The sequence below is a fragment of the Oryctolagus cuniculus genome, chromosome 4, assembly GCF_051225735.1.
Source record: "Oryctolagus cuniculus isolate XC-2025 breed Fujian yellow rabbit chromosome 4, ASM5122573v1, whole genome shotgun sequence".
Lineage (NCBI taxonomy): Eukaryota > Metazoa > Chordata > Mammalia > Lagomorpha > Leporidae > Oryctolagus > Oryctolagus cuniculus.
The window spans coordinates 153,830,078-153,850,000 of NC_142870.1; the positions used below are offsets into that span (position 1 = coordinate 153,830,078).

Genomic DNA, 19,923 nt, shown 5'->3' on the forward strand with positions numbered 1-19,923 from the left:
TTTCGTTTCTGAAATACTTGGACACAACGAAACTTGTCAAAGCGATTTTATCACAGCTACAGGCAAAAAGAGTACTGAAAGAGTACTGACACTGGGAGAGCAATGTGGAAGATGACCTGGACAAAGCGTGTCGTCTTCCCTGAAAATAATTTTGCTCACTACGTCACTGAACATCAGTCATTAATATGTGCTTTCTAAGAGATTAGTAAAACATGCTGACTTTATAAAGAGCTACATGGAAATTTTGTTGACATGTTGACTTTCACTGAAAACATTATTTCAAAAGAAATTAGGAAATTACTAGGAATGGGAAAATCTTATTTGCAACCTAATGTGTCTTCTCTCCCAAATTACTAAATTTCATACCAATTTGACATCTTAGGCAGTATTGGGCTGATTATTAAAAAAAAAGACATCAATTGTTTTCTGCTACAGTCTTCTTTTCTTGGAGAAAAGAAGGAAAAGTTTTGAAAAATTAAAAAGTCATAATAATTTCTATTTTTAAAATATATTAAATCTGGTTATTTTTCGAATTCAAATATCTTTGGTTCTACTGAGCAAGAGTTGTTGCCTCATTTAATAAAAAGTTTGGAAATCAGTTTGCAATAAACCAGCTGCCTTTCGAGTAGCTCAGCTGTGCTTCAGAAGTGAGCAAAAATTTAAAACTTTATTGGGAGTTCTCGATGATTCCATTTCAGTTTCTTAAGTAACAACAGTTCATCATCAAAGCAGCCCAGCTGCCTACCAAGGGCTCTTCAGGACCTGGGGCAACAGTAGGCAGAGAAAATGGTGATTCCACAGCCAGATCTCAAGAAACCCAGATATCCCCATTAACATCAAGAAAAAAAACATAAAAGAGGAACAAAAGAGGGTAAAGTGCAAAAAAAAAAAAAAAAAATCACCAAGACCTGAAATGCTGTCATCAAACTTCCTGTGACCATTAAGCACACTTCCTGGCTAAGTTTACTAAGTCTTGTGTTAAAAGAGTTTTGAAGATGGAGCTTAAACTCCAAGTGTGTTATTCTTATGTTCATCATGTGGTTTTTACAGTTTGGACAGAAACAAATGAATTATTAACTTATTCCACTCATAAGCTGAAACCAAAAACCAAAAACCAGGGTCAGCGTTGTCGCATACTAGGTAGGGGCTGCTGTGGCACCAGCATCCCACGTGCACACCAGCTCCTGGGCCTGCTGCTCCACTTCCCATCCAGCTCTGTACTGCTGCTCCTTGGAAGGCAGCAGATGGTCCAGGTATTTGGGCCCTTCACCCACGGGGGAGACCCGGATGGAGCTCCTGGCTCTTTTACGGCCATCTGGGGAGTCAACCAGTGAATATCACTCTCTGTCTCACCTGCTCTCTGAAACTCTTTCAAAGTAAGTAAATAAACGTTTAAAGAAAATGCTTCCTGAAGAGTTTTTATTCAGAGGGTTCATTTTCCCATTTACTTAATTTCTTACTATTAATAGCCTTTAAAAATACTTATACTTTAGCTTAAGAAAGTGTTGCTACAGTTAAAATACTGTGAAATAAAAGCAGGTTGAAGCACTCTAAGAACGTAACTGTCAGAGTGTGAATGTAGGTTTTTGTTGGAGTTTGGGCATGCTATGTTGTTTATCAAGCAAAATATCAACCAAAAAACATGGTTATCATTTTCATTGTGAAATTTCATAACTCTTTAAAAATGAGCATGTGTTTGTGACTTTTTACAATATTTTAAGTGACTTCTCAGTTGTTCTTTCGAAAAAAAATATCAAGAAAAATAGTATAAACATGCACTTAAGTGAGAGGACCATCCTTTGATTCTTCTTCAAGGTGACTTGACATAAGCAGACAAACCCTACCATGTCATACCATACAAACAATTTTAATTGTGTAGTTACAGTCAATAACCACTCCTAATCAGAACGTTTCTGCATAAAGAAAATTGTGATACACTTATAAAAACAGCCAGCTGTAACAAAATAGCTGGTGTTTTCATAGCCATAAACTCATAAAAAAGAAATACACCTTTATACAGAAATTTTATACAGATGTACCTTTAAAATTGATTGTAAACCAAAGGAAGACACATTGCAAACATCAATTATTTCACATTAATTGCATAATTTTCTAAGGTGATCTATTAGTTTTATTTACCTAAGCTTATTTGCATGATAGTAAAAATTGCATACAACAATAAGAGTGAAGCTTATAGTATGAATTGCTTGGATAACATAGAGCACTTTTTATAGGCAACTGTGTAAAGCACATTTTCTCTATTTAAAACTTTTAAGACACTTTGTTTTACTGCCCATCAAAATACATTTATAAATAGAAAAGAATATCAGTATGGTAACAAGAGAAGCAATATTACATTTAACGGAAACTTCCAAAAAATTAATTACAACATGATGCTGCAGGATCTACAAATAAATAATGAGGACTAAATTGTGTTTCACATTTTCTTTTCTTTTTCAAAAAAAAAAAAATAAAAGGCATGTAACAATGTGAATGAAAAAAATTACAGTGAACTTTTATTTCCAAAATAAAAACAAATTTGAATTACGGCAGTGCCATATAATACAAGGCATTTGTTGGCATATGTCATCTTTAAACTGCATTCCACAGTCTATAGTTCTTTTGTAACATACAATAGAGTAACAAACTCTTTTTTTTTTTCTTTTTTAAAATAAGGGGCAAGTTTCCAAAGATCATAATTAAAGGAAAGGAAATCATAATCACAGAAGTTATAATGCTTGTTTGAGGCTCCAGAATAATAATCATTGAAAAATAAAAATCACTGGTACCATGCTTACAGGCACACACCTTGGTGTGTTCCGTGAACACAAATTTTAATACCAAACAATCCTCGATGCTTCACCTGGGGCTGCGAGCAGTTTGTAAAACTTTAGTGCAGTCTGCATGACTCCTCTCCCAGCCTTCCTGTCTGTGCGAGTTTCTGAAGATTCATTGGCCAAACAATGAACGACAAAGGGTTTCTGAGAGAATGCAAGGTGGACTTCTCATCTTGTTAGTAAATACCAGTGGCATTGTTGAACGAAAATAATACTACTATCTCAGTCTTTCAAATCAGCGCTAATGTCTGTGTTCCCTTCCACGGACAGCTCCTCTTCTAGCTTCACCGAAAAAAGGGTGTTGGCATTTTTGTCTTGGACACTCTCTTCCAAATCCTTGAGCAACTCCTCTTCCTTGTACTCTGCCACATCCACCTCGAGACCGGAATTGTCCTTCAGCTTGCCGTGGTGCTTGAGATAGTACCGCTGGTTCTGGAAGAACTTGATGATGGTGTACTTGGGGAGGTCGAGCTGGGCCGACAGAGTCTGGATGGCCTCTTCGTCAGGGTACAGGCCCACGTCTTGGATGAAACTCTGCAGGATTCCCAGGGCTTCCACCGAAATTTTTGTTCGCGGCCGCGTCTTCTGCCGGTTCTCCTCGTCGGACTCTGCGGGCGAGGCCACGGTGGGCTGGCGAGGCGGGAGCCGGGGGCCCGCCTGCGCCTGCGCCTGCGGCTGCGGGGGTGGCGGCGCTGGCTGCTGCTGCTGCTGCTGCTGCGGCTGCGGCTGCTAAAGAGAACAGGCAGACAGACAGTCAGGGCTCTGCTTCCCTGCGTCTCACACAAAGCCCTCTAGAATGAGAAGACACGCGGCTCTGAATCCCACAGACAGCTGCTGCTTTCGTAGGGACATACATTCCAACTGAAAAGGCAGGACAGCTAAAATGGCCTGCAGCATTTAGGAAAAAAAAAAAAAAAATCAGAATGCTACGCACTAGGAAGGTATGAATTAACAGGGCTTCGGGGCCTCCCGTGCTTGCGGAGGAAGTGGACACTCAGTGCCCTGAACACCTGAGCCCTGAACACACTTCATCAGGCTCCGCATCAGAGGCAAAGACGGCAAAGCAAACTATGATGTCAGTAACTAACAAACGTTCACAATGAAGACTGAGACCCAAAGATTTCAGAGACGTTTCAGAAAGGTGAGCTACAGGTCTGTGGGGACACAACTTCGCGTTCTGCCCCCTAAAATCGGATGGCTACAACACGGAGCCGGAACAGAAGATGAGCATCTGTCCTTATTCCACATTAACTCTCGTGAGCACAAAGCATTTTTAAAATTCTCATGTTTGTGAATCTTGTTCGGTAGCTACAATTTAAGACATATTATTCCCTAGCAAATTGCACTAGGATGACACTGCAAGTTTTTCTTTCTTACCAGAAAACAAAGGTGCAATCCACCATACAATGGCTAGTAAATTGTTTTGTCTATAGTAAACTCAGATGTGATTAGGATTTAAATTTAGCATACAGACACCTTTTCATAATTAGTTTCTGCATATGTGCCATAATTTCTACATACAATTTTAACAAACGTGACACATTAATGTACTGTACACTCAATATCCATAATTTTTATCAGCAAACTAAATCAATCTGATAAGCAACAAAGTACTGGGCCTGAGCATTTTTTCTATTCCTTTAAGAAGCCATTTTATTAAAAACAATTTACATTTTCAAACAAGTACTATTTTTAATATTAATGTATGTCTTTCTCTTTTTTGTTTTTGCTCAAACAGTAAGTTTTTCAGCCTTTTGTGATTATTTTAATGTTTGATATCCTAAGGGATTCTCTTTTTCAATTTGTTTTGTCTTCAGTAACATGCAAGGATTTTTCCCCCTGGTAGACAGATAACTCTATTATTGTTTTTAGCCACATATAGATGCTCCCCCGCCCCCACCCCAGCAACACTAAGAATTAATGCAGGTGATCAACAGACATAAGGACCTTAGGACTCTGGAAGACAATGGCATTTTCTCTTAAAAGAGAAATCTAAACACATTTCCTTAGATTTAAGAGAAACAAATTGTACAACCCAAGTTCAACTGCAACGCATCTTCTAAGCAATCAAAGCCTTATGAGCACCAACAGTGTACCTGATCCCGGAACTCTTGATCTAAACTCACAGGGGAGTTCTCTAGGTGGACGAATGGAAGTGAGTTCCTTGCCATGGCAAACCAAGCACGTGGCTGAATCTGCTGGCACAGTGCTCTTTGGCTGTGGCCATGGTTAGTACGTGCTTCGCAAGCTGGAGAATCCTAACCAAGGGAGCAGGTCTTTACGCCACCCCCTTTGCCTCCCTTTCTTGCTGGCATAGGTAACCTGTGCCCGCTCACCTGAGGAGCAGCACCGAGCCACGGTGCAGGGGTCGGCAGGCCCGGTAAGAAAACGCCTCTAGACTCTCCTTTCCCAAGGGTGGTGGGAGAGGGGCTCTAAAGGAAAGACAAACAGATGTGACTCACCCCTAACCTGCACACTAGGAGGGTGGGGAGACGGCTACGCGGTGAAGGCAGGCCCGAGGAGCGTAGAGCAAGATTTCAATCAGAATTCCCTCCCGTCCTCTTTCCGGACAGAGCCCAGGTCTAAAACTGTGATTCCACAAACTTCCTTTACACAAACAGCAGTAATTCCTTTCCTCAGGGACAGTATGGTATTAATTAAGAGATGGTGTTTTAAATTCTGATTAAAAAAAAAAATTGACAAAAAAATTTAAGCTCTCACAAAAACCCAATACGAGCAGACACACTTGCCAAAACAGAAGTGAGAAGAGGGGGTTCCTCTTACTTTGGGGTGGGAGATGAGGGGACAGAGACACAATACATGCCCTGGAAAAAGTATGTTAATGTTTCTTTTATCTCCCCAAACAAGATGGCGGTGTATTGCTATTGTTATTTCCGGCAAAAGAGCCTTCTGTTTAGACGGATGCAAGAAGAGAAACACTAATTTCCCTGCTAAGTTTCAAGCTTTGTTTACTTGGTGCTGTACTGAATTGGCCGAGGTAAACGAACCTGAATCTGCTCTGCGGGAACATGGATGATGTGGGGAGGCCTGTCGCCATGGTGATGCACCGCGTTGCTCTCCTGTTCATAGATGGCATCCCGCTCTGGCTGAGGAAGACTGAGGAACCTTCGGATCATGGAGAGGTTCTCCCACAGGGTCCTGTTCTCTGGAGAAGGATCTTCTTTCCAGCGTAGCAGCTCACACAACCATCCCTTGGAGACAAGGGCACAACAGGTCAGTTTGTGTTGGGGGCTGTGGGGGAGGGAGCTGGCATCTTCCATTAGAAGCTACAAAGGAAAGGCTGTATGAATGAACTTTGTCTTAAGCACCGAACACTCCAATCTGTGCTATGATATTTTTTCTTTTAACCTGTTAAGGTAACTGTTGTCTTAAGGAGGCTGGCTGATTTTAATAGATGTTCAGATTTGCATCTTAAAGGAGGGGCATGTTTTCCAGACTCAAGTGCAACAGAGCTCTCAGAACACTCATCACAGACTTTGCAACATGTGGAACAGGCAAACAAAGTCCAGTGTGTCTCCAGGCTTGCCCAACTTTCTTGTCTGGTGAGTGACCACCAGAGGACACAGAGGACATTCAATGGGTAGGACTGATTTTAGCAATACCTTTTTTCCCTAAAAGGATTTCTTAAGTTTGTAATTTTTGTATTAAAAAGCAAACTATACAGATATAGCAAACTATATTTGTGTGTAACGGAGAAAGGACATGTGGCAGTTGTGTGAGAAAAGAACACTGTCTAGTACAAGGTACAATGATTAGAATGGTCAGGGCCGGCGCTGCTTGCACTGCTGGCATCCCTTATGGGTGCGGGTTCCATTCCTGGCTGTTCCACTTCGGATCAGCTCCCTGCTAATGTGTTTGAGAAAGCAGTGGAAGATGGCTTCTGCACCCACATGAGAGACTGGGAAGCTCCTGGCTTCAGATGGGCTGAGCCCGGGCCCGTGCAGCCATTTGGGGGGTGAACCAGCAGATGAAAGATCTCTTTCTCTGCCTCTTCTCTCTCTGTAGTTCTTTCAAATAAAATAAATAAATCTTTAAAAAAAAAAAAAAAAAAAAGAATGGGCATGGAAATTCTCCAAAAAAAGCAATAGCAATACAAAAAGGGACCTTGGAATCTCTATCTGCTATGGTTTGTGCATTAAGATTTATCAGACAAGAATTTTAGTAGGTTTCTCAGGTTAACATAAGAACATGTCCAATGATTGTCAAAATCTGGATCTTCTCTGACACCTCCTGAGAGCCAGCATCTGACCCTGGGATTATATATCAAGCACCAAACGGCCTTTTCTAGCCACTATCTTGACTGTCCTGCTCAGCGGGGTGGAGATGGCCCACTCAGACCTTCACTGGCCACGGCAGCCGCCCCTCAGCTGTTGTGAGGCCTGCTAACAGCGTTCAATGGTGCTCCGCTCTGGACAAGTTTCTTGGAGCCATCTACTTGGATGCTTGGAAGGTTCCTTCACTTCCTCAGATCCCTCATCTTGGGTTGCCAGTGATGTATTGTCTCACCCAGTGTCACAAAATCCCTGGCCCCTGCCCTCACAGCAGACAACTCACTCTACCCTTCACTCTGTTCTCTAGGGACCCCCATCTCTATTCTTCTTGCTCCCTCCCCTACCAGTCTAGTGCTGGATTTTAGCTGGGACCACGTCCTCACTGGACTCACTCCCCCCTCATTTCCTCCAAAGCCCCCACCAAATAAGCACCTGATTCCTCATCCGAGGCTATGCCTTTAAGGAATCTGATGTAAGCCAATGGAGTTTCTTGGGAATTAAGTAAATTAGATTAATGGAAAAAAAATTAGTCCAATTTCTTTATTTTGTACTTTTTATACCTGGTTAAGGAGGGTTTTGCTGTTCATTTTATAGAGGTGAAGGCAGAGGATAGCATGACTTCCCTTCCTTTACCAAATGAAACCAATATGGAGAAAGGCCTTCTTCTGACTGCAACACAGTGGACAGAAGATCTGTTTTTCTCAAAATAGTTTGAGAGATTTTAAAAGATGGAAAACTGATTTATGTGCTTCCAGGGCCCACCTACCAGCCAATGTTAACTGCTGCTAAATCTCATGATATCTAAGTTTTCTAGGAGAGTTCTGATATTCTCAACATTTTTTAATTAAACAAATATGTGTAAGAGGATGATTTGATGTACTCATTCAGTGTCACTGAATACAAAATCCACGGTGAAGAAAACAGGCAGTAAACTCAAGATTTACCTCAAAGAGTATTAGTTAACAAGAAAATAATAATCACTGTGATTACAGTGTCACTGAGCAGTCTTCTCTTCTAAACATGACAGATCTATGCTTATTTTCAGAACACAGGATGACATATTTCAGCTCTACAAAACCCTATTTGAGTATTTGAGATCACATTCATGATGCCCTGAAGATGTCTGTTTAGTTTTTTTTCACAACTAAATATTTATTTTCTGGATTAAGCCATGAAAATATTACATATTTTCCTACATCTAAACTACTTTGATAGATTATTTGCTCCTTACTTTTGTTGTTGGGTAGGTAAGGAATATGTCTTCCTGTAGGCTGGGATACTGTGTTATGACTACTTTCCCTCTTTACCATTTCTGTTTCTTTCACCTATGACAATTGACAAGATCCCTATGTCTGAACACAGCGAGTCATATAATTTTATTTACCTTTCAAGAGAAGTCAGAAGGTTCATAAAGAACAGGTTTTTTTTTTTTTTTTTTAACTTAGCTGGTATTCTACTGTGGCAAAAATTACTAAACATTGAACATCTACAAATTTTAAAAAATGCTGGTAACTAAAAATTGCTAAAAAGTTAAACTAAGAATGATTTATGTAAGAAAAGCTTGAAGAGAGCTGAAAAATTCCAATGATTTTTCACATCCTTTAGGAACTTTTAAAAGTAATGCAGAGATCAGTTAGCGCCTGTATATATGTGAAAAAACATGTGGATCACAGATGTTCTTTGGAAAAGAAAATCATTAGTTCTTTTAAAATGGCTAATAATGATAGCTAATTCCTAAACAATCACATTCACGCTGTTTTAACAAATATTTCAGAAAAAGAGCCCTGACTCATTCAACAAATATTTTGCTTGTATTCTCACTTCTGTGTCTCTGTACTTATGAGACAGATCCTTATTTTTATTAATTGCCCATGACTAACATAACAGTTCCAGTAGTTTGCTATTAACCTCTAACCTTAAATAATACTTCTAATTCCTTATCTAAAAATAATTTGATGAATTATAAGTTGAAGCATGTCTCTGCTAGCGTTTCAAGAGACATGATGATTTTAAGAGACTGAAATTGGATGCTTCTTAGAAAACCATTTAACAGTGCAGCTGGGAACTGTTAGTTCTACAAGGGTATTCCAAAAAACAAGGCGGGGTGGGGGTGTATGTGTGTGTACTTTTCTTGATGTGTGTATCTCTTAATCAAAACCAGACTTTATATGTGTGTTCTTTATTAGTGTAGAAATAAATGGGCTCATTCCCAATTTACAGTGGCAAAAATAAGATTTATTCTACTACTACTTTAATACCTTGGAATATTTTGCCTACTTCAAATCCGATTGATTGTGACTCTATTAATGATGACAGTAATCTGATCTCTGTTTTGTACAAAGTGACTCAGGAAGCCAAATGCTTTCTAATTTCCCAATACCTTTTTCTAGGTCAGTTTTCACAAGTGCTATTGTCAGGGCAAATGAACTTGGGAAAGCAATGAATAACATGTCAGAGTATTTGCAATATTTGACAGATAAAAATAATTACTTCCAAAATGACAACGGTATAGATTTACTTGGGATGAGAGATGGGGAATGAAATGCAATCTTTTGTTGCAAGATGTGAACATCACTATGTTTTAAAGAGGAGTATCTTGTACTTGATTTACTATAAGACCAAAGGCAGGAGTAGGAAATTACTCTCAAAATTAAATTAGATCACAACTGTTTTAAACAGTAGAAAAGACAAGGGACTAAGAAACTTAAAACAACGAGACCAATGCATTCTCAGAAAACTAAAATGGTACAAGGAGCAACCTAAACTTTAAATGTAGTAAATTTGCCAACCAACATTACACTGCATATAAAGAGGGCAAAATATAAACAGTAGCCACATGTAAATAAATTAGTAAAACTTTCAGGATGTTACTACTTTTCAAACTGACAAAGTTTAATTTGACACCTTCTGTTCTAAACCCTTTGTTTCTATTCAAAATCACGCCTTGAGCTGTTGCTATCAATCACAGCACTCCCCCTATTACTTAAAAAAACTGGCATGGACCCTGAATAAGCTGAAAATGCCATGCAGATGAATTCTGGGATAATATGTTCAAACCTGTTATATACAACACAAATCCTGTAAAGTTATGTATTGTAAACCTACATTTTATGAGAACTAAAAGTCTTAAATCCATCTGCCACAAAGGAAATACTGTTATGTACTTTATAGTAACCAAGAGCCATCTGCAAATGTCTTGCTACCGTAAGCAAGAAAATGGTGCAAAAGATGCTAAACCTGAGACTGAAATAAATAACATTCCTTTGACTGGTTTTGGTTAGAGTTCTATTAAAGAAATGTATTATTAAAAAAAAAAAAAAAGGAAGAGAAAATGCAGAATGACTGCCAAACCAGCACTGCAAAAAAGCAAAACAAACTCAATGACAACACAATGGCAATTTATTATGGTCCATGAAACACATGACTGTATGCTCATTTTAAAGGAAAAATTAGCAGTTCTAAACTCAATATTCTAATGATGTGCTTTACTGACAGAATCTTGTTGTACCACATTAAATACAAATCCTGGCACCTTCATCTCTCAGCTGCTAATTTCCAACCAAACTAAATCTCTGATTTCCACTCCACTCTTTTTACAACAGTTAATTCAAGTCAATTCGCTGCTAACATTTTAATGAATAAGGGGTGTAGCACAATGATTTTGAGTCAGGAAAGTAACCTGCTTCCACGACTGAATTTATTGTATCTATAAAGACTTACACACATAAATAGAAAACCCTTAAAGGGCCTGGGCTGTGACTTTTTTTGGTGTATGTAACACAACTAGTTTTCTAGAAGAAAACATACTTCAGCCATCTCTGAGAAAAAAGTAATTTAATGGAATATGCATATATTATCATTATGTACATATACATTTTAAAACTAAGAGTTATAAAAAGAGAAAGAAAATGACAATTCCTGCTGCAACTAAGAGGGAAAATACATTTTAAAAAATAGAATGGTAATTGGAGTTCTAAAAAGCAAAACATTTTATAGTCTGTATTTATTCCCTTTCACCCTCATCTTTTATGTGTTATTTGCAAGAGTATTTTGTTCTAATCTCTGGGGCATATAGTATAATAATATATGATATTAAAAGAAATCAATCTAAATAGGAAAGTATTTGATACAAACACTTTAGTGGAAAGCATGAATTACATTTTAGCAAGTAGTAGGAACAAGGATTAAGTACATAATCCATTAAATTGTACTTCTAACAAAAAATTCAGTATTGTAGACTAAACTACACCAGGCATTTTGAATGAGTACATTTTCAACAACAACTAACTATAAAGCTAGCAATTTATCATTCAGCAAATAATTTTCTACTTTTAAAAGAATCTGTAAGTGTTACTTATGCTAATGAAGATAGTTTTTAATCTGCCCACAAACATGCTAATAGAGGGCAATTTTTTTTTATTTACAAAGCTGTCGGCACTCAAGGGTAATTTCATATCAGTGTTCTGTAAGCTGAGGGAAAATGGGTTCTAATTGTCAGAGCTACTGAATCCCTCACCTTTCCTGGAAAGGTTTAAAGAGATCACAAAGGATGCAAGGTGGCTAACGATGCTTTCCACCACCCCCTTAACTTTACAGAAGGGTTTCACTTTCACATCTTTCATGCTTCATGTATATCCTGCTTCCAGTGAGTATTTAAACATATTACTTTTTTGGGGGGTAGGGGGCGGGAGACACTTAAGGCAAGGATGGTGAAGACCTAATGGAGGTACAATCCCACTTCTGGGTATGAGGTTTGAGCACTTTCTTCATGTACCAACTTTCAACTTCTTTCCATAAACAACTAACACTTTGAACAGTGAGAAACAAAACAGTGGCAAAGCAACACTGAAAGCATTTTAAATTATTTACTAGGTTAAAAGGGTGAAATGATACTTTAAATACATCAAATTTCATCATCTAGGCCATTTTTTGGTGGCAAAGTGGTATTGATCTTTCCAAATGCCTAAAATTAACTATTTTCCAGAAGGTCATTATTTGATTAAAGGCATTAAAGTTGAGGGCAAAAAGCGATGTACTTTTTCTTCTTCCCCATTTAAATCATCATATAATTTAATAGAAATCATCCCATCATGTACTGTAATAAAAACGCTTAAGATATTGTTCTTTACCTAACATATTAACCTTTAAATGTTATGAAATTCTTCAGAAGGAGAACCTTTGCTAAAGCAGATTATTCTATAACATAATGAGAGGCCCCCACCATTAACATCAATAAAGATACATATTCTCCTCTATGGAATTAGTAGAAAATGCATTAATCTTTCGCTCCAGTTTAATAACATCTACTTTGTATAAGGAGAATCTCAGCAGGCACTTGAAAGTAACTTTTCCTGTTAACATTGGTCTTACTAAAGAAAACAGGAGAAATAAATCTGAGTAGAGACAATACCAGTAAATGCATTTGCTACTTACAAGTAGCACTTTACATTTACTTTATTAAAGATGGGCTTTAAAAGATACATTTTAAAAGACAAATGTGTGCATGTATTCCCCAAAATATTTATTTTCTAAGTTTTTAAAAGTCCTATTTTTAAACTCCTAAACTGTTACTTTTTAAATTCTCTCTAAACCCTCCAGTTTATTTAATAACATCAACAATTTTACCAGAAATTTATGAGTTTTCATATTGGGGGTAACAGGACACAAAATGGCTATCCAAAAATTTCCCACTTGACTAAATTTTGCGACTTTGTCATTAAGAGTTTCAATACCTCCAGCAGAGCTTCTAGAGGTTTCTTATTAGCATAAAGAAATAATATTTATACAAACTGGGGAAAAGCTTTCAATAAAATTTAGTGAATTTAGAAGGAATACTTAGAATCACTAGTAAATGGTGTGTATTTTTTGAATTTTGCTTACAGTTCAATCAAATAAAGGGAAAATAATTTGTTCTCTATGGCTTTTATATATTCACTTCTTATCTATTTTCTCAAAGCCATTGACTTTAGGGCACACATAAAGATGGTGATTTTTCTTTTGCTATAAATTATTTGTTCCATAAAAAGATCATCAGATGATAATCAAGCCAGAGTAGATAAAAAACGGTTTTTAGTGAAAAAGATTGTCATGCAAATAATCTCACATTTTAAAGAATGTCTTCAGAAGGGACAATCTGAGAAGGTAAAGAGAGGAAGATAAAGGTATAAAATTCTAGACAACATATTAAAGTAGCAAACAAGTAGATAATCTCCTAATTCAATAGAGACAGAATTTCTAATGAAGGCCTGAATTTAAAAATATTTGGAGAATATCTCATTAAAAGTTTATTTTTTTACACTCAAATATTTCAACCCTCTTTTCTGAATAGTTTCTTTAAAGCTGAAACCAAACAAATAAAACTCTGGCCTATGTGACTGACTCTTGAACCGAGACTCTAAGGAAAGAATTTCTTCTTATTTTTCTTCCCTCAGCCCAACACATATTTTTGACAATTACATAAATTTCAGTGATAAGATCTGGCTTCTGTTTAACATTTATACGCTATGCTTTCAAATTCTGTTTTAGTTTTCTCATTTTTCCTAGTTGGTGTCATAGTCCCAACGTTCACGTACAATGTTTTCAGTTCTAGCCTCTGTTTCCTTCATAAAGGACAGTCTAGTCCTTCCCCTCTGCTCACCATCAACTTGTCAGAGCTGGGGCACCTACTCCTTGAATTACTCTCTTGGACACCACACACTCTAATTACCTGCGGGGAACAATTGTTTTGATTTCTGAACAAAAATGCTTTTAGGTAATCATTCTTTTTCCTCCCATAACTTAGGGTGAAAAGTACATCCATGGTGATTACAGCTTTGATGAGGAATCACTGTTCTCACACAGAGCTGATGTGACTCCTACCAAAAGCAAATTAATCTGACATTTACTTTAGCCTAAGCAACTTCCTAATAGGTAAATAAACACGCTTAAACTTTCTTGAATCCTCTTAACTATCTTTGCAATATCCTCAATAAAGGGATCTCAGGATGAAAATCATGGTATTAGCCTCCTACTCTCAAGCTCTCCAATTATACTGTTGATCATTATGACCTCTAACGGCTTCCTAGAATAGGGTAAAATCTAAACTTTGCCAGGACTGCATTCAGGGTTCCAGTCAATCATACTCAACGTCCTAATTCATTGGACTTTTTATTAGCTATTGCCCAACACTGCCCCACATTCTATTCTCCATTCTTCATATGGTTCTAACAGAAAGCCTTTTCCATTCTTTTCCTGCCCATCCAAATGCTTTGTCATACTCCAGGTACTCTGTATGCCAATAAAGGGTCATATCCTGTACAGGCATTCATCTATGTGGACTTGAGCAAACTATTTTTCTGAGCCTCAGATTTATACTGTACAAGGTACAGACAATGTATTTAATGTTATTTAATCTCACAGGATAGGCTCATACAAATACAACGGTATACATTTAGCCCCTCAGAAATGTCTTGAATTTGTTCCCTTCTTTCCGTTCCTATTACTCTGGCTCAGTCCCTCAACCTATCTTCCATTATCTAATGCTGACAGGGTCCTTTATTCTAGTCCACTCTCAACTCGGCAACCTGAGTTACATTTATCACAAACTAAAGTCAACATAAATAGCCTTTTAAGTAGCAAAGCCTTCACTTTCCTTCAAGCAAGGGGTCTAGAAACACCCTGAGGCTCAGACTTCAATGAGTGAGTGTACAAATGTGCCAAGACTCACCATGACAAACTGAAGAGGCAGTAATTAGGGGGACAGAGAGAGAAAAAAATGGCACAATCTGGGCCATTCAGTTAGTGGTAAGAAATTGTACGCACCACAGTAACTCCTGGAGGCTCAGGTTAGGTAGCAAAGTCCTACAATTTATATTTATATTGATGTTGCTGCATTTTAAAAACGTTTCAAACTGAGCACAGCTTACTAGGAGGTTTAAGGAGGCAGGGAAGCAGCCTCAAAAGTTTCTATGAGAGGCAATTGCCATGTGATCATTTAAAGAAAGAAGCTTAGGACGGGAAATTCCTTGTTCTATACCCCTCACCCCAAATGAGTGTTGTGTTCTTATAATGTTATAAATTTATCATGTTGCCTCCTATAGTCACTACTGAAAATTTGCTATATTTATTTTTGTATTCAAAATTATGAAGAAAAAAAAAAGCTGGTGAAGCTCCATATAGCCACGTACAAAAAATTTATGGAAATGGGTTATTTTCAGGTAGCAATTTACCTGAGAGGTGGAAAATTTACTACCTGGTTGTTTTAAACAAGTATTTCTGCTACTGTATTTTTAATTGATTTACATAAAACTTTCAGACACAGCAGCTATTTCCTAAAATGAACTATCCTCCCCATTACGCATATTTAGGGGCTTGGAATTAAAAATTTAAATCTTCCCTCTATGATGTTCTAGGAGAAATAACAAAGAATTTTTGAAACTAGGGGAAGGCAATTTGGGATTGTAAAAGTTATGGGAATCATATCCTAAGAGGAACAATCAAGCAGCGTCATTATGCACTCCCGACTTGCTTATGATTTTGCTGGTAAAATAACACCCATGTTGTGGCCAAAACCACATTATTTTATTCATTATGTAAACCTGCTAATCAGAACTTGGCTTAATCTGAGAGACCCATATCTTGCAACTCATAAGCAGGCATTAAAAAAAGAAAGCATAAATATTTCTGGAAGTATCTTGTGGGTTCCCAGGGCAATGGTTTGGTCACAATTTCCCCAATGAGAGGACAAGGGAGGCTGGGGCTGTGCACAAGCTGCCTCACTCTTCACACGACAGATCTTTTCACATCTGGGGAAAGCAAACTCCTTAGGGGTTCAGTGGGGAGTTGGTGTCTGACCCTACTCGGTCCTCCTGGACCCATGCCCCATACCGCCACACCCCCACCCCACACTGTCCCATGACTCCTTTAGGAATATGCTGGTTTTTATGAGAGCAAAACTGTGAGCAGATGACATTTGCTCCTAAATCACTCCATCCTTCCACAAATAATTACAGAGTGCCATCTATGAGCCAGCCACTATGCAGACAGAAGAGGACAGAGAAGTGGGACAGATGTAACGGTGACTCATTTCTCCTATCACTTCTGGTCCAGTGATGGAAGAATCACGTACTGTTCAGGGTTAAGTTCATATTTAAGGTGGAGTTCAACTGGTAAAGACTTTCTAATCCACAGGCAGAGGCACTGGCTCACAAAGTCCAGCTCTGTAAGTGAGCATCTGAATGCTGGAGAAAGGGCTGCACATTAACTTTCTGCTTTTGCTGCTTTAAACGTTATTGGGATCCTCGCTAATGTGCTTTACGGCAGGGCTGGGGAACTCTTTTTCTGCCAACGGCCATTTGGGCATTTATAACATCATTCATGGGCCGTACAGAATTATCAACTTAAAAATTAGCCTGCTACAGATTTACAGAATTTCAAGTCCTGCCTGCAGTTACCTTGGCAGGGTCAGACGAAATAATTTTATGTAACTTTTATGGCCATGGGCTGGACATTTCCCACCTCTGCATTAGAGTGAAGGATACTCAAAGAATAGCACATTATAAATAAGGGAATTTTAAAGTTTTCCAGGTAAACTTAAGGATTCCTTAGCTAAGGTTTTAAAAAATGTGTACTTCCCCCACACCACTGTCCTATTAATTGATACTGTCTCTTTAGAGCATAGAACCTTCTGGTAGTCTGGTGGAACTTATGGATGCCTTCTCAGAACAATGCTTTTCTGTGCCTTGAAAAATTTTATGCATCAGATCACAAAGAAAATCAATTACACTGAAACGTGGCTATCAACGATTACAGAGTTATATATGTGCTTCTTTGTCAACACACTAAATAGCAAGATCTAGTAACATCTAACTATCAAGTTTACAGTAATGAGCAAAAATTATTTTCAAGATCTGTATAACAATTACTTGATATGAAAAGTCTGATTTTTATTGGTGTCAAATTCTTATGTATTGGTAATACTGCGATTTTCTGCCTATACTAATAGATGAATAAAATGCTAATTTTCACTATGAAGTTAGAGAAGATGAAGATGTATTTTTTTTCTCATCTCTATGCATGGTCCCATTGGGGGAGGTGGGCCACAGGTTAAAAGCTCCCGAAGAGCATGCTTCCTTCCCTCCACATGTATGTGTGTGTGTGCACCTGTGGTGCCGGCATCCCCTATGGGTGCCGGGTTCTAGTCCCAGTTGCTCCTCTTCCAGTCCAGCTCTCGGCTGTGGTCTGAGAGGGCAGTGGAGGATGGCCCAAGTGCTTGGGCTCCTGCACCCGCATGGGAGACCAGGAAGAAACACCTGGCTCCTGGCTTCGGATCAGCGCAGTGCCGGCCGTAGCGGCCATTTAAGGGATGAACCAACGGAATGAAGACCTTTCTCTCTGTCTCTCTCTCTAGCTATATCTCTACCTGTCAAATAAATAAATAAATAAATAATATAAAAAGGGTCCTAGTAGACAGAAAAACTTGGTATTTATACATTCATGAAACAATTTCCTTATCACAATTTTTGCCACTAAAGCATCATGCCTATTAGAGATAGGATAGAGGAAAGCAGCTAATCACGAGGGCAGTGCCTAGACTGTCTTGAGCAGCCCCAGGTCCCCATCAGTGTTAATTCCAGTAGCACCCTTGATGCAGTATATGTAATGCATATAAGTGGGGAGGGCGGGAGTTGATCAGAAGTTTCCACCCCTACCAATCCTCAGATCAATCAAAACAGGAGACTTTTATCTGACTTATACATTCCAGTTCTGGATGAGACGTCATTCATAAAACAATGGTTCTATAGCTAAAATTGTTTTTGATTGTCTGGTTCTGTAACAAAATGGGTTTTATAACCTTTAAATAAAATACTCACATTCTAATGTGGTTAATATCATGCCATCCATAACTCTAAAGGCAAACAAGACTAGCAGACTGTCCTTTGAGAACTTTTTCAAAAGACATGGATTTCTCAGAAAGGGATAAGGTAGCAGGGGCAGATACAGGATGGTGGCAGAGTAAGGAATGGAACAGTAGCACAGGCATTTGATGTCAGGGGCGTGCGGGATGGGGATGGAGTAGGTGAGTGGTTATGTAAATACTAGAAAACCAGCAGCTATCAAACATTGGTCCTTGCTCTTCCTACCACTTCACAGAGAGCAAATGGCTAAAAAAGCCTTTCAGACTGGATGACAGGGTAGAAGGCAACTAGTCAAATGAAGGATGAAAGAAGGAAAAGAGATTAGGAAAATTGGCAAGAAGAGGCAATAGGTAGAAAATAACAGCATGTAACCATTTCACAGCTATATATTAAATGCAGCTCAATATTAAATTTACTCAGAAATATAAACACAAACTTCTGTCTTGAAACTAAGGTTGATGGATAAGGCTATAGTTCTCATGATTATCCAAGAGCCAAGTTAGTCTCTCTAATCAAAATACTAAAACAAAGCCATTACCCATTAGGCTATTACCCTTCTCCCCATCTCCAAACACAGAAGCAAAAATTAATTGTAAGCCAGAAAGGGAGAAAGCAATGTAGACAGTAGTAACAGCTTGGCAGGGACTAAGCTGGATTTGCTAATGGCATTTGTCTGTTTGTGAATGTATATTTTATTTACAGCCTTCACTTCCTTGACCTTATTGAAAGCGATTTATTTTTATCTAACTACATTTCATTTAAACCACCAAATACTCCAGCAATCAATCAGCCAAGTAGCACCCATGACAAATAGTTAGTACTATACGTAAAACGGGTAGAGATTTAAAGGAGATGTTTGGAGACAGACACTTTAGGTAGCTTTTAGATGCCACAGGCACCAATTTATGAACTTGCAAATATGGGTTTAAATATATTTCATCAAATGAGTAGTTACTCCCTATTCCCTTTTCATTTTCTTCCCACCCTAACTTCTTCCAAACTTGCAATTTCTCAGAGGCTGAATATTCTCACCCGGCCTTGTTTTCCCCTGTTTCATGTGTTTCTTATCTTTCTTAGAAAACTTCTACCAATTCAATGAGAGAAAAACAGTCGTCAAGGGTGGACTTCAGGCATCAGTTAAAAAGCAAAAAAGACGTATTTAAGGTGGAGACTGTTTAACAACCTTCAAATCATGTATCATGCTGACAATCACGGCTCTGCTCACTGCATGTGAAGTCAAGTCTACACTTCAAGTGAATTCAGCTCCTATCATACTCCATACTGCACTGATAATAAAAGAGATGTTCCAGCCATCTATTAACAAGTCTCAGCATCAGCCTTAAATTCAGCCCTTACCACATACCATGAAGCTCATAGACTGGATCCCAACAATTAATTCCACTAATTAGATGCCACCCATAAATAACTCTTCTTGGCTCCAGACCCCAAAATAACTCCATACCCTCAAACTAAGCTGGTTCCATTATTCAAACCTTATCTCCTTGGTGAATCATTCCAGACTAAAACACCTGTTGGTAGTACCCGCAATCAAAATGGCATCATCTTTCACACTGTACACCTGTCTCAATCACAAAAAATTCACAGAACTTGGATCTGCAGGGGACACCAGACATAATATGACCCAACCTATTCTTGCTTCCTGAAGAGGAAATTCAAAGTCTGAGAGATGTTAAGTGACTTGCCTGGGGCTGCACAGCACGTCAGCACTGCAACTGGTACCACCACCACATTCTTAATGTTTTTTTTTCTGAAAGATGACTTTCATATACAAATGGTTACATAAAACTGTGCGTCTGCACATTAGCAACCATACCCTGTTTCTAAATACAATCAGAAGCCATGTCCTCTAACTCTTTTCAGCTCTGAATAAAAATCTGA

The 19,923-nt window shown here is 38.3% G+C and overlaps 1 protein-coding gene across 13 annotated transcripts in view; it reads right to left on the reverse strand.

Moving 5' to 3' along the window:
- Nucleotides 1-1,851: 1,851 nt before the first annotated feature.
- SATB1 (SATB homeobox 1) overlaps nucleotides 1,852-19,923 on the reverse strand; it is a 99,299-nt gene continuing 81,227 nt past the window's right edge. For 7 of the 13 annotated variants that reach the window (XM_089332294.1, XM_051818499.3, XM_051818500.3 and 4 more), the window contains 3 exons: nucleotides 5,846-6,049; nucleotides 5,174-5,269; nucleotides 1,852-3,566 (listed from right to left, as the gene is read on the reverse strand). In XM_089332294.1, coding sequence (XP_089188420.1) covers nucleotides 3,060-3,566; nucleotides 5,174-5,269; nucleotides 5,846-6,049 — 807 coding nt within the window. In that variant the 3' untranslated portion in view covers nucleotides 1,852-3,059. The remainder of the gene's footprint in view (nucleotides 3,567-5,173; nucleotides 5,270-5,845; nucleotides 6,050-19,923) is intronic. The other 6 variants (XM_089332295.1, XM_070073218.2, XM_089332297.1 and 3 more) reach the window with 3 other exon arrangements.